This window comes from Carex rostrata, chromosome 2, assembly GCF_964058835.1.
Source record: "Carex rostrata chromosome 2, lpCarRost1.2, whole genome shotgun sequence".
NCBI classification, from domain to species: Eukaryota; Viridiplantae; Streptophyta; class Magnoliopsida; order Poales; family Cyperaceae; genus Carex; species Carex rostrata.
The window spans coordinates 5,754,460-5,766,204 of record NC_135919.1 but is presented as its reverse complement, the minus strand read 5'-3'; the positions used below and the strand labels follow the sequence as shown (position 1 = coordinate 5,766,204).

The 11,745-nt window shown below is 31.2% G+C and overlaps 1 protein-coding gene, 1 long non-coding RNA gene and 1 pseudogene across 3 annotated transcripts; 2 read left to right on the top strand and 1 right to left on the bottom strand.

Moving 5' to 3' along the window:
* Nucleotides 1-327: 327 nt before the first annotated feature.
* LOC144567040 (uncharacterized) lies at nt 328-1,046 on the bottom strand. Its single transcript, XM_078317077.1, has one exon. The coding sequence runs from the start codon at nt 1,041-1,043 to the stop codon at nt 384-386; it is 660 nt and encodes a 219-aa protein (XP_078173203.1). The 5' UTR covers nt 1,044-1,046; the 3' UTR covers nt 328-383.
* A 7,169-nt stretch (nt 1,047-8,215) lies between these two features.
* On the top strand, nt 8,216-8,650 carry LOC144571024 (14 kDa proline-rich protein DC2.15 pseudogene; annotated as a pseudogene). Its single transcript, XR_013517245.1, has one exon. The product of XR_013517245.1 is annotated as a 14 kDa proline-rich protein DC2.15 pseudogene (transcript).
* Nucleotides 8,651-10,050: 1,400 nt separating this feature from the next.
* LOC144571040 (uncharacterized) lies at nt 10,051-11,655 on the top strand. Its single transcript, XR_013517261.1, has 3 exons — nt 10,051-10,211; nt 10,318-11,160; nt 11,300-11,655. It is a non-coding gene; the product is annotated as an uncharacterized LOC144571040 (long non-coding RNA).
* Nucleotides 11,656-11,745: the final 90 nt, after the last annotated feature.

The following is an 11,745-nucleotide window of genomic DNA, read 5'->3' as shown; positions in this document are numbered from 1 at the left end:
CCATTAATTTTCAAAAATTTTGTATTTCTATATGATTTTTTATATATTTTAAAATAAAATGTTAGGGGTATTGTAAGATTGACCTCCATTCGTGTGTATTAGATGTACATCATTGTAATTTAATTTGTAGTTATTATAATGTGTTATTACTTATTAATTACCATACATTTTAATAACAAACCAACATTTGATATACTTCCAAAAGGAAAATAATAACAAAAATATATGATTCCACAAATTGGAAAGCAGCAATCAACAACATAAAATAACATCATAATTAAAGAAGGAAAAAATAGTAATATTTTCTCTATTCTGCCCTTCCTTCTACAGAACTAATTTTTTCTTTCACAGAGAAATTAATTACACGGTAAACAAAAATAATGCTAGGTTGGTACAAGGAAAACATCATCTTGAAATCCTCCATAAATTTCTGAGATCACAATGGCAACCGCTACCGCCACCGCAACAGCAGCCCCTACCAATGTTACAATTCTGCTTAAACGACGCAAATATGGACGATAATATCCATGCGGTTCCATTTCATCTCCTCCTCCAATTTTTCCTTCATCAAATCTTTTCACTTCAGAAACCCTTGTATCCTCAGTTTCTAATTCAAAACACTCCGACTCTGCCACACCACTGCCTTCCTCTTCGACATCTTTTTCCTTTTCTTCTTCTTTTTCTCCGTTTTGGTCTTCATCTTCGCCACTAAAGCAAGACCTGGTGCAAGAACACACCGAGAACTCGCCCGGCACATGTTTCTTCAAGAAATCACCACCATCCATCCAATCATGAAGCGCCGTATCGAGGCCTTCCAATCGCTCCTCTAATTTGACAAGATGTGACGGTGCATTCCCATGCAGATGGCACTCTTTTTCAATTGATAAAAGATTCTTTAGAAAATCGACTTTCGCTTCAATCTCCTTCGAGAGCCTTTCTTGACTAGCAGCCTTCATGGAATTGGCAGGAGGAAAGAAAAGATCATTGAATTGCTTCTCCAACTGGTGTAATTTCTTGTCTAGTACTCGGTGTGGCCGCTCCATAGATAATTGTTTCTTAATTCCCGCGTTTAGGAACAAGTGATTTTGGTTTTTTGATTTGATGTCTGGGTTGTAAATATTTAATGGGAATTCGTAAGTTGCCAAAGGTCGCCACTAGAGGCGGTTCCCAAATCGTGTGCATTAATTAGAGATTTGCTAATCCCTTCGGACTTTAAAAATAGGAATAACCGAATAAACCAGAAAATCGTGTGCAGTAATTACTGTACTAAAAGTTGTGTGGCTGGCGTGCATGATAAATACAATTTTGTACAATAATATAATAAGAATATAAAAATAGGAAAAACCGAATAAACCATAAATCAATACAATTTAAGATTATATATTGTTTCCAAATATATATATATGACTCGCTACAAAAATGGTACATTAATTATTGCCACAGAAGATACGGTATTATATATATATATATATTTCCCCATACCATTATGGCAAGCATCAGTAATTCTTAATATACCAACTACATCGATCTAATTCCTTTCCTGATTTTTTTTTCTTCAATTTCTTTCCTTATTTTGACATTTTCACCTCCACCGTTTATTGGTTGACAATTTGACATGTATTTTCTCAAACGCAACGTGGTTTGGGTCATGTGCGCTTCGGGGAATCCAAACTTAGAATTAGGCCCAACCCAAAAACCGCATCATCGATCTACTAACAAGTAACAACACACTTCATTAGGCAGGCTGTTTTTAGTTAACAAAATATTGAAGACTAAATTAAAAGACCGTGTTAAAATTTGACATCCCAAATTCTCAATTGAGGGGTGGGGTTTTGGACAAAGTCTCATCCAAAGTTGGATTTATACCTTCCGATTTGCATCAAAATTCGTACAAATATTTAGATTTAATGAGCCATTTAATTATTAAGTTCTAAATATGTTTGCACCAATCTCAATGCAAATTAAACGTTTAAGCTTAGCTTTGGATGAGACTTTGTCCAAAACCCTTTGGACAAAATCCAATCCCCTCAATTGATAAAGAAGTGATTACTATGTTTAGTAGGTCGAGTATTCTAGGATTTATTTTTAGAGAATATATTTTTTTGTTGAGTTATAAATTAGATATCTGTACTGTACATAATTTGGAAGTCAAATTGATCACAAGTCCTTTCCTCATAAATTTGTCAATCCGTTTTCTCTCAAATTAATGCATCTTCAAAATTCCTAATAATTTAGTATTAGTGCTAGGGTTGCAAACTTGTCCTAATGGAACTAGTATAGAAAACACGATCATACACAGTTTGAAAAGCTAATGTCACATAGTTACATGATTGTGTCAACAAATGTCGTGTATAAATAGGGGGCCGAGTAATTTTACATGATTTCCGAACCGTATCTATATAGATCTAATATACACAGTTAATAAAACTAACCTTGTCAGATTTAAAAGAAAATCATTGAAAATGGAGGTTTCTACATGGTTAATTTAACTTTGTACAATAACTAGGTTTATATACACGGTTTCTACAAGCCATATGTGTATTATTTTCATAACCATACATTATTTGTTATTTATAACTGTGTATATATGTTTATTTTTTTAAATAATTTATAATAGGCTAGCACCCATATTTGCTAGCCATTAAACATACAAATTAATATTACACATCCATAATTCAATATATATTCAACATCACAACATACAGAAATCAATCATATTCATTCAACATTCAACAAACAAAAACAATTATTACACATACACATACGCATAGACATATAGCTAACTACTTAGTGCAATAGCTTATTTTTTTAACCGTCCCGCTATACCGTTATAATCGCTATTTAAACCATTGATGTGAATCAATAAGTTGAAAATCAACATATATAAATTATCCATATTAATACGTTTTTACAAGCTCTTGATAACAATCAAACCTGAAATGTCATAATTTTTTACACGTGCATAGATAAAATGATGTAGATCATATCCAATAATTTTATCTTAACTTTTAAATTTTAAATTTTGAATTATTAAAAATAAAAAATATATATAATAGAGGTACAAAAAATAAAGACATTTGAATCATTATCTATTTATAAAATCATTAACTCAAACTGAGTATACGTTACAACACAAAAACTACACTTTCCATTTTTTATTTCTTTTTAGATAATTGATATATGTTTTTTTCATTTTATTTACAGCATAGTCCTCTCTAAATATTTACAGTCACGACATGCGACCACAAACCTCCCAAAAAATGATATATGTTATTGGTGTAATATCTATTTGTTAGTTTCTGATTTAGTAGGAAAGCTTAGCTTGCATCTTCGTTTTTGGATATTTGATATATTATTATACCATCTATTTATTAGTGTCTGATTTATATTACAATTGTTTAAATTCTTTAGCGATTAGAATTAGGTCAGCTCCAATTAGTGACTATATATTCTCATTAACCCCGTGTTACATCCAACATAGAATTTTCTAAGAAACAACCTTTTAGATAAATATTAATACTTGCGAGGATAACTTATTATTTATTTGTCACATTAATTTTGACAGAAAAAAAGGGGTCATTTGAAATTTCTGCAGATTTTGGTATAACATACAAATAATATTGTAATTATGATAATTCCTTTTATGAACATTTAGTTGAATAAAATCACATCTATTCAATCCGAATAATGTGATTTGCTAAAATATATTGTTATTGTTCAAAGAAGCTGATAAACTACTTAATTAACCTAGCAGAACACAATAATATTCTCATTAATTCCACTACGGATCGAGAGAGACTTCAACCCTAAGTAATATCATAAACGCATGCCAAAATTTCATAGCAAATTTTGGCCGAATTTTTTATAAATATCCAAAAAAATAATTAAATTTCAAAAACTAACCAAAATTACTAGAATTTTGAAATCTACCCAAAACTGCAAAAAAACGGTAATTCAGTCTAAAACTGCATTTTTTTTGCGGTTTTAGAATTCCAAACCAGTGGTTTTTTTTAAAAAAAATCACAAATTTTTTTTGCGGTTTCAATTTATTTTTTCATTTTTCAGATTTTTTTTATTTAAATAGAAATATTTATAATTTATTTATTTTTTGTATTGAAATATTAGAAATATTTAATATATTTCTTTGAAAATAGATGAAATATTATATAATTTGATTTATTAGAAAGACTGCTACAAATAACTCTGATCAACATTTTTCATGTTGGATTTTTTGCGGCTGTAAGAAAAATTAGGCTGTGGCTAATTTGCTGCCGGCATCATTTCTGCCGGCAGTGCTGCCGCTGTTTTTTTTATTTTGTGATGTCCAAACAATAAATCCAAACCGTTAGATGTTTAATCTATATTATAATCTACTTGGAGACCAAATTTTACATTTTTTGAAATTTTTTTACTATATATTAAGCTGGTTTGAAAACCGCTGATTTCAATGCTGCAGAAATTTACTGAAATCAGAGGTTTTCAAACCAGCTTAATATATAGTAAAAAAATTCCAAAAAATGTAAAATTTGTTCTCCAAGTATATTTGAATATAGATTAAACATCTAAGGGTTTGGATTTATTGTTTGGACATCACACCGCTAAATATAGCCCCGGCAGCACCTCTGCTGAAATGGTGCCAGCAGCAATTTAGACAGACCCGAAAAATTAATATATTTATTCATGTGTTATTGGAAAAAAATAAAAATATTTGGATTCTGAGTTATTGATCCTGGTTCAAAAGTCACTTCTAAGTTAATACAAAAATTTTGGTCATCCTTCTAGTACATTTAATTTATAAAAAGTTGTATCTATCTTGAGAATTCTTTTTAATAACAATAATTAAATAACTTAAATTTTTTGTTTTTTTCAAAAATAGATACAACTTTTTAGAAATTAAATGTATTAGAAGGATGACCAATTTTTTTGTATTAACTTAGAAGTGACTTTTGAAACGAAATCAATAACTAAGAATCCAAACATTTTTATTTTTTTTCCAATAACACATGAATAAATATATTAATTTTTCTTACAGCCGCAAAAAATCCGGCATGAAAAATGTTGATCCGGGTTATTTGTAGCAGTCTTTCTAATAAATCAAATTATATAGTATTCCATCTATTTTCAACAAGGTTCTAAATAGCGTTTATCGCGTCATAGCGGGAAGCCCAGAAAAAAAGCTATAGCGAAAGCTATACCACATAGCGTTTTTTATTTTTATAAAACTTATATCATATATTTGTACTAAATATCAACATTATCTAAGTGTCATAGAAAATAAATAACATCAAATTAATTAAAAAATTATAATATTTATATTGAACCAATAAAAGTCCAAATTGTGACTCAAAATATCTATAGTAATACATCATAAACTATCGATCTTTTTCTATTCAAAATATATTCAGCATCATGACATAATCTATATTTTTTTCTATTTAAATTTCAAAATAACCTAGATATCAAGGCATAATTAACTATCTTAATCTATTCAAAATATTCAATCTACCATATAGTAAGTATCATTTTGTTATTTCAAGAAATATCTTAATATATTCAATCTGAGCCTTTATTTAAAGCCCATATAAATTGAAAAAAAACTCATGCTGCATAGCCCGCTGTAGCTTCCTTATTTGATTTTGTTTGATGGATCTCTCATTTAATAATTAATAGTTTAATATAAAGCTTAGTACATCAATTGCAAATAAAAAATCACGGTTAAAATCCAATCTGCGCCTTTATTTAAAGCCCTATAAATTGAATTCTAAAAGAAAAAACAGCACATTTTGCATAGCGAGTGCTATTTGCGCTACACGCTATGCGCTATAGTGGACCGCTATTACCGCTATAGCGTCCGTAGCTCAAATAGCGCGTTTTGATGCCATAGCTTAGCGTTTAGGGTCCAAAAACGTTATAGCGACGCTATAGTGCGCTATTTAGAACACTGATTTTCAAAGAAATATATTAAATATTTCTAATATTTCAAAACAAAAGATAAATAAATTATAAATATTTTTATTTAAATAAAAAAAATTTAAACAACAAAATTTTTTAGCGGCTTTTTTTTTTTAAAAACGCCAATTTTTTGCGGTTTTAAATTGAATTACTGCAAAAAAAATTTGCGGTTTGGGTAGATTTCAAAATCCCGTGCAACTTTGGTTAGTTTTCTAAATTTAATTATTTTTTTGGATATTTATAAAAAATTCGGAAATTTTGGCAAACACACTATGGAGCCAGATCTAGTACCTGATGCCAATAATAAATAAAAAAAAACTATATAGTAAATCTGGATCTGAGGTTCAAGTTTTAATTTGTTTTGTTTTTTTATAAGAAGAGCTGTTTTTGTTTTCATTTAATAAATATATAGTTGCAGCGGAAAATTATATGTTCTTTGATTCCTCAAATTTGCCAGACTATGCATGCTTGTGCAATAGCAGCACAAAACTACAAGATCTGTATATTCTTTTCTCCAGAAAGAAAATATTATACATGAATATGTTGCTTTCAAATCTGGTGCTTAGCGATTCGATACAATCATATAGACATATGGAAACCATTTTAAATTGGTGAGCAATTTCATTCGTACCTGATGAAAATAAGGAATGTCAAATAGCCACCTGCAGGAGTAAAAAAAATACGAAACATTTTTTTCTACATATTACTAGATAAATTTGCAAAATTTATTAGGGATATAAATTCATGTTAATGAAACATTCTTTTACATCCATGAATAGTAAAAACTAAAGAGAAATTAATTAATGTTGTATTTTATTTCTAGCTATCTTCTGCCCCTGGTAATAGACATGAAAATTGATGTTTTTATTGGGACGGAGATGTAATAAAAGTTGTGATTACATCCAAATTAGAGACAGGTAGTGTTCACGAGAGTTAATATATGATGAGACAAGACCCACATTAGCCACCTAAAAAGCTTCTATTAATTTCTCATTCCCACACGCAATTAATTCATAAATTTATTGACAAGTTGAAGGGGATCAATTAATATAGCTAGTGACAATCCGAATTTCCAATAATATATATTCTCTTAGCACATTAATTAATTAATTCCATCTTAGAAATCAGCAAAGTATAACACCCTGTGATCTACTTAATTAATTACTCTCATCATGTGGTTACTGTAGGTAATGTCTCTCACCTACTCTTGGATCTATTCATATATATATATATATATATATATATATATTGATGTAATCATGTAAATATTTATTACCCCGGTTCGTGTAATTATAAAACCATCTAAATCTTGAAACGAAGATCATATATTCGGAATTTAACGTGCTTTAAACATGAAGTTATTCAAAATCGTGAACAATAATATTAGAGGAATTATTGTGAATTATCAAAATGAAAAGTATATATAAAGTCGTTTTGTCAAAAGGAATTATTGGAAACAAATTATTCCTAAATGATTTGCAAATCTATTATGGCACTAATTAACCAATCAAATTAAAATTCATTGATTCCGTTCAGATATGGTTGTGTAGAAGCTTATTAATTTCAATGAGTTTATTTTCATTAATTTTATACTAATTATATTATTTATCTGATAGATTGATGAACGGAATTCCATCCGATATAACTTAATTAAAGTAGAACTTAATAATGAAATACTAACAATTACTATGGGCTTAAACTCGCATTAAAAAAAATAATTGAATTGCGGATTAAGTGTATTGACATGAGACTTTGTTTCTCTTTTAAGAGAACGCGTGTTCAATTCTCGAGAATAACACACATCTAAAATATGCTAGAGTTTAGCGAGCCCTTTAATAATTTGAAAAAAGAAGAAGAATTAACTTATTTATATTGACTGGGCTTAGCTCACAATTCGAACCTAAGGTACAATTAATTGACCTCTATTTCTTCACACAACAAGTAAAAGAATTGAAAAGAATTTTGAATTCTTTTTTTTGATAACCAGGTAGTGACTACCAGGAGAAGAATTTTGAATTCAATATTTAATTTTACTTGCTGATATTGACTAGGCTTAATTAATTGGACTCCAAGCATACATTAATTGGACTAGGCTTAATTCTTTATTCAACCCGACCCGTGGAACCAAATAATTAAGGTACATTAATTGTATCCGTTAAAGCTCCTATAAATACTCCATTCTGCAAAACCTGAAAGCATCACAACACAAACCTTTTCTATATATACCTAAACATCGATCAATCAAACACTTAATATATACCAAATGGCTGCAACCAAATCCGCTGCTTCACTTGCCCTCCTCCTGACCTTGAATCTCCTTTTGTTCACCTTCACTAATGCCTGTGACAGCGGTTGCCCCAGCCCATCTGGTGGTGGCAGTAGTGGCGGCAGCAGTGGTGGCAGCAGCAGCGGCAGTAGCAGTGGCAGCTGCCCCAAAGATGCACTGAAATTCGGTGTGTGTGCAGATGTTCTGAACATCATCAAGGGAGTGAAGATCGGCACCCCACCGACAACTAAATGCTGCTCCCTCCTGAAGGGACTTGTTAATCTGGAGGCCGCAGTGTGCCTGTGCACTGCCATCAAGGGCAAAATATTGGGCATCAACCTTAACTTGCCTGTTGATCTTAGCCTCATTCTCAACTACTGTGGCAAGAGCACTCCTTCTGGTTTCAAGTGTTCTTATTAGAATATTCATCGAGAGGCTAGCTTCCACTCATATCAATCGGCCGGAGTTCATTTGGGTTGCTTTGCTTGAATATTTATGTTTGTTATTTGCTTGAATTATGTTTGGTTTGTTATATATTGTATGAGGTTTGATTGGGTGTTCTTGCATGCGTACGTACGTACGTAGTTCACTTATGCTTCATGTATGTTAATTTGATGGAAGATCGAGTGCTAGCTGTGTTTGTTGTTGGACTAAGTAATTATCACTATTTGTCTGTTTACTATATATATATTATGATAATTACTTCATGTTTATATATATATATATATAGAGAGAGAGAGAGATGGGCTATGGTGCATTGCAATGCATTGCACTATAATCAAGGATTTAAAGTCCAAACGACCGATCCGAACCGTTAGATATTTAATCCATATTGAAATGTGCTTGGAGACCAAATTTTACATTTTTTGGAATTTTTTTACTATTTATTAAGTATTTTTTAAAATTGCTGTTTTGCTGTGAACAGTAAAAAACACTAAAATTTTCTGGACCATCAGATCAGCGACTTTGAAAATTGCTTAATAAATAGTAAAAAAATTCCAAAAAATATAAAATTTGGTTCCCAAGCACATATTAATATGAAGAACAAGATGAACGGTTCGGATTGGTCGTTTGGACTTTAAATCCATGATTTAGAGTGCAATGCATAAAAGGGTTCATGCATTGCAATGCACCATAGCCCATCTCTCTCTCTCTCTCTCTCTCTCTCTCTCTCTCTATATATATATATATATATATATAGGTCACAGCTAAATTGCTGCTGGCAACATTTCAGCGGAGGTGTTGCCGGGGAATATCGTAATTTCTGATGTTCAAACGATAAATCCAAAACGTTAGATGTTCAATCTATGTTAAAATATGCTTGGAGACCAAATTTTATATTTTTTGGAATTTTTTTACTATTTATTAAGCTGGTTTGAAAACCGCTATTTTCAATGCTGGAACCGTTTAATAAAAACAGTGGTTTTCAAACCAACTTAATAAATAGTAAAAAAATTTCAAAAAAATGTAAAATTTGGTCTCCAAGCAAATTTTAATATAGATTGAACATCAAATACTAAGATATGGCCATATAAGCACTTCGGTTGAAGTGCTGCCGGCAGCAAATTAGCCATGCTCTCTCTCTCTATATATATATATAGGAATATGCTAGTATGTTACGCGTAGCATAGAGGGCCTCCGTGCAACGGCTCAATATTCAACTTTTCAAAATCCTAATCGGCTCAATTTTTTGCTACGGTATTTTCTATCACATGATGGCTTTAAGTTTCGTGCACAGGATTGACCGATTGAGCGCCGATTCAAACTAAACAGAGACGAAAAATTGTAAAATGCTCTCCGTTAAGACCAATCGTCCAAACCGTACGATTCCTCTCCCCCGAACCATCGGCCCGTCGGCCTCGCTAGGGTTTTTCTACCCTCCTCCCTGTCGCCCCGCGCTAATTTTCTCCTATCAACCATGTGCGCTAAGTTCTTCTATAGACCTTGTGCGCTTCATTTCTCCCATGATCCCTGTCGAGAACATCTTTCTCTCGTATCTCCTTCTCCAAGTGGCCATTAATTTTTTAGTTTCATTTTTGTAACTTTTTTGTTTTTATGTGTAATTTCTGACCTAAATAACTTTTAATTCTCGTTTCTAGGATTAATTCTCGTATCTCCCTCTCCAAGATACCCTGGATGGTGGGTTGGAATAACTGAGAAGCTGTGAACAGCCCGGTTTTTTGTGGGGGCCGGTACAGATTCCAGGCAATTAAACTTACTGGTACAAAGGAGTCTCCGGCTATTGGTATCTGGTATTTTCTCTTCTCTCAGGTGTATGACATGTTTCTCTCATGCCGATCGGCTACTGGTATACGATTGTGAGCGAAACTGGTACACATCTTTGTGCAACTCCATTCAGCAATATCTCAAGTAGGCTTTATCAAAGCTACACTTGAAAATTTTAGGACACTCTCAGTACGGCTTCATACAAGAATCAAACTTTACCTATCTTGTAGTTAAGTACCAATGTCATATTTTTGTGCTTATGCTTGGAGATATAATAATCAGCTTGTTGCAATGGAATCTACGATATTAATTGTACTGATGTGGAATTTGTAATCTTTGATGTTCATAATCTTCCTCAAATAGGTTGAAATTTATAATCATTATGGCAATGATGCTGTTAACTTGGATACATTTTAAGAATTTAGAGTAAGCTTAGTTTTATATTTTACTCAATTCAGATTAATTTTCTTGTATTAAACTTTGCAAAATGATGCATAAGCCCGAATAGATGATATTGCTAAGTTTTCTCATTCTTATGTTTTGTATTAAACTAGGTAACATGAGTAGTTCACAAGGGTATATTTGTAAAATACAATAATTTGTATTTGAATTACTGATTAATGTTACCTTTGATTTATGTATTGAATTATCTTGTAGGTATCATGCTCATCAGTATACAAGTAGTACCCATGTGACCTAACTGATATGTAACTAAGGTAACTTTCTCTTCTTTTCCTAGTCTTCATAAGTTACTGAAATTAACCTCATTTCTAATTGTCTGTGCTGATATTTTCATGGTTTATAACTTCATTTTTAATTGGCTGCTGTACTAAGACAACAAATGCCTTTTACCAGGTCGGTGGATCAAAGTTCTATTATTTGAAATATGAAGCTGTATTGTTGGAGATGGCACTTGAAGAATGTTGTTGTATGCTTGTAAGAAAATGAGTTACAAAAGAAAATGTACTAAATTGGTGTGATTGGATTTTTCTAATTTTTTTGCTGGTGCAACTAGCAATGTAAGAATTTTTTTATTTTATGTTCATAAATGATGAATTCTACATGCTTGTAATTGTGGTGTTCAATATATGTTGAATTAATAGTGGCGCAGTTTATAATTTTATGTTGTTATAGATATTCTTTTTCTAGAGCTTCATTTATTTTGTAATATTATTTTGTTATTTGAACCATCGTATATGATGTGAAAATTGCTACAATCCCTTTTAAGGCCATTAGTTCTCCCATTATATCATTTCTTGTTTTTATTATTATTTCCTAAATGAATAGTGGCATCATGGCAT

Excerpts from the sequence above, each read along its gene's own strand:
- LOC144567040 (XM_078317077.1), bottom strand. The coding sequence starts at position 1,043 with ATGGAGCGGCCACACCGAGTACTAGACAAGAAATTACACCAGTTGGAG.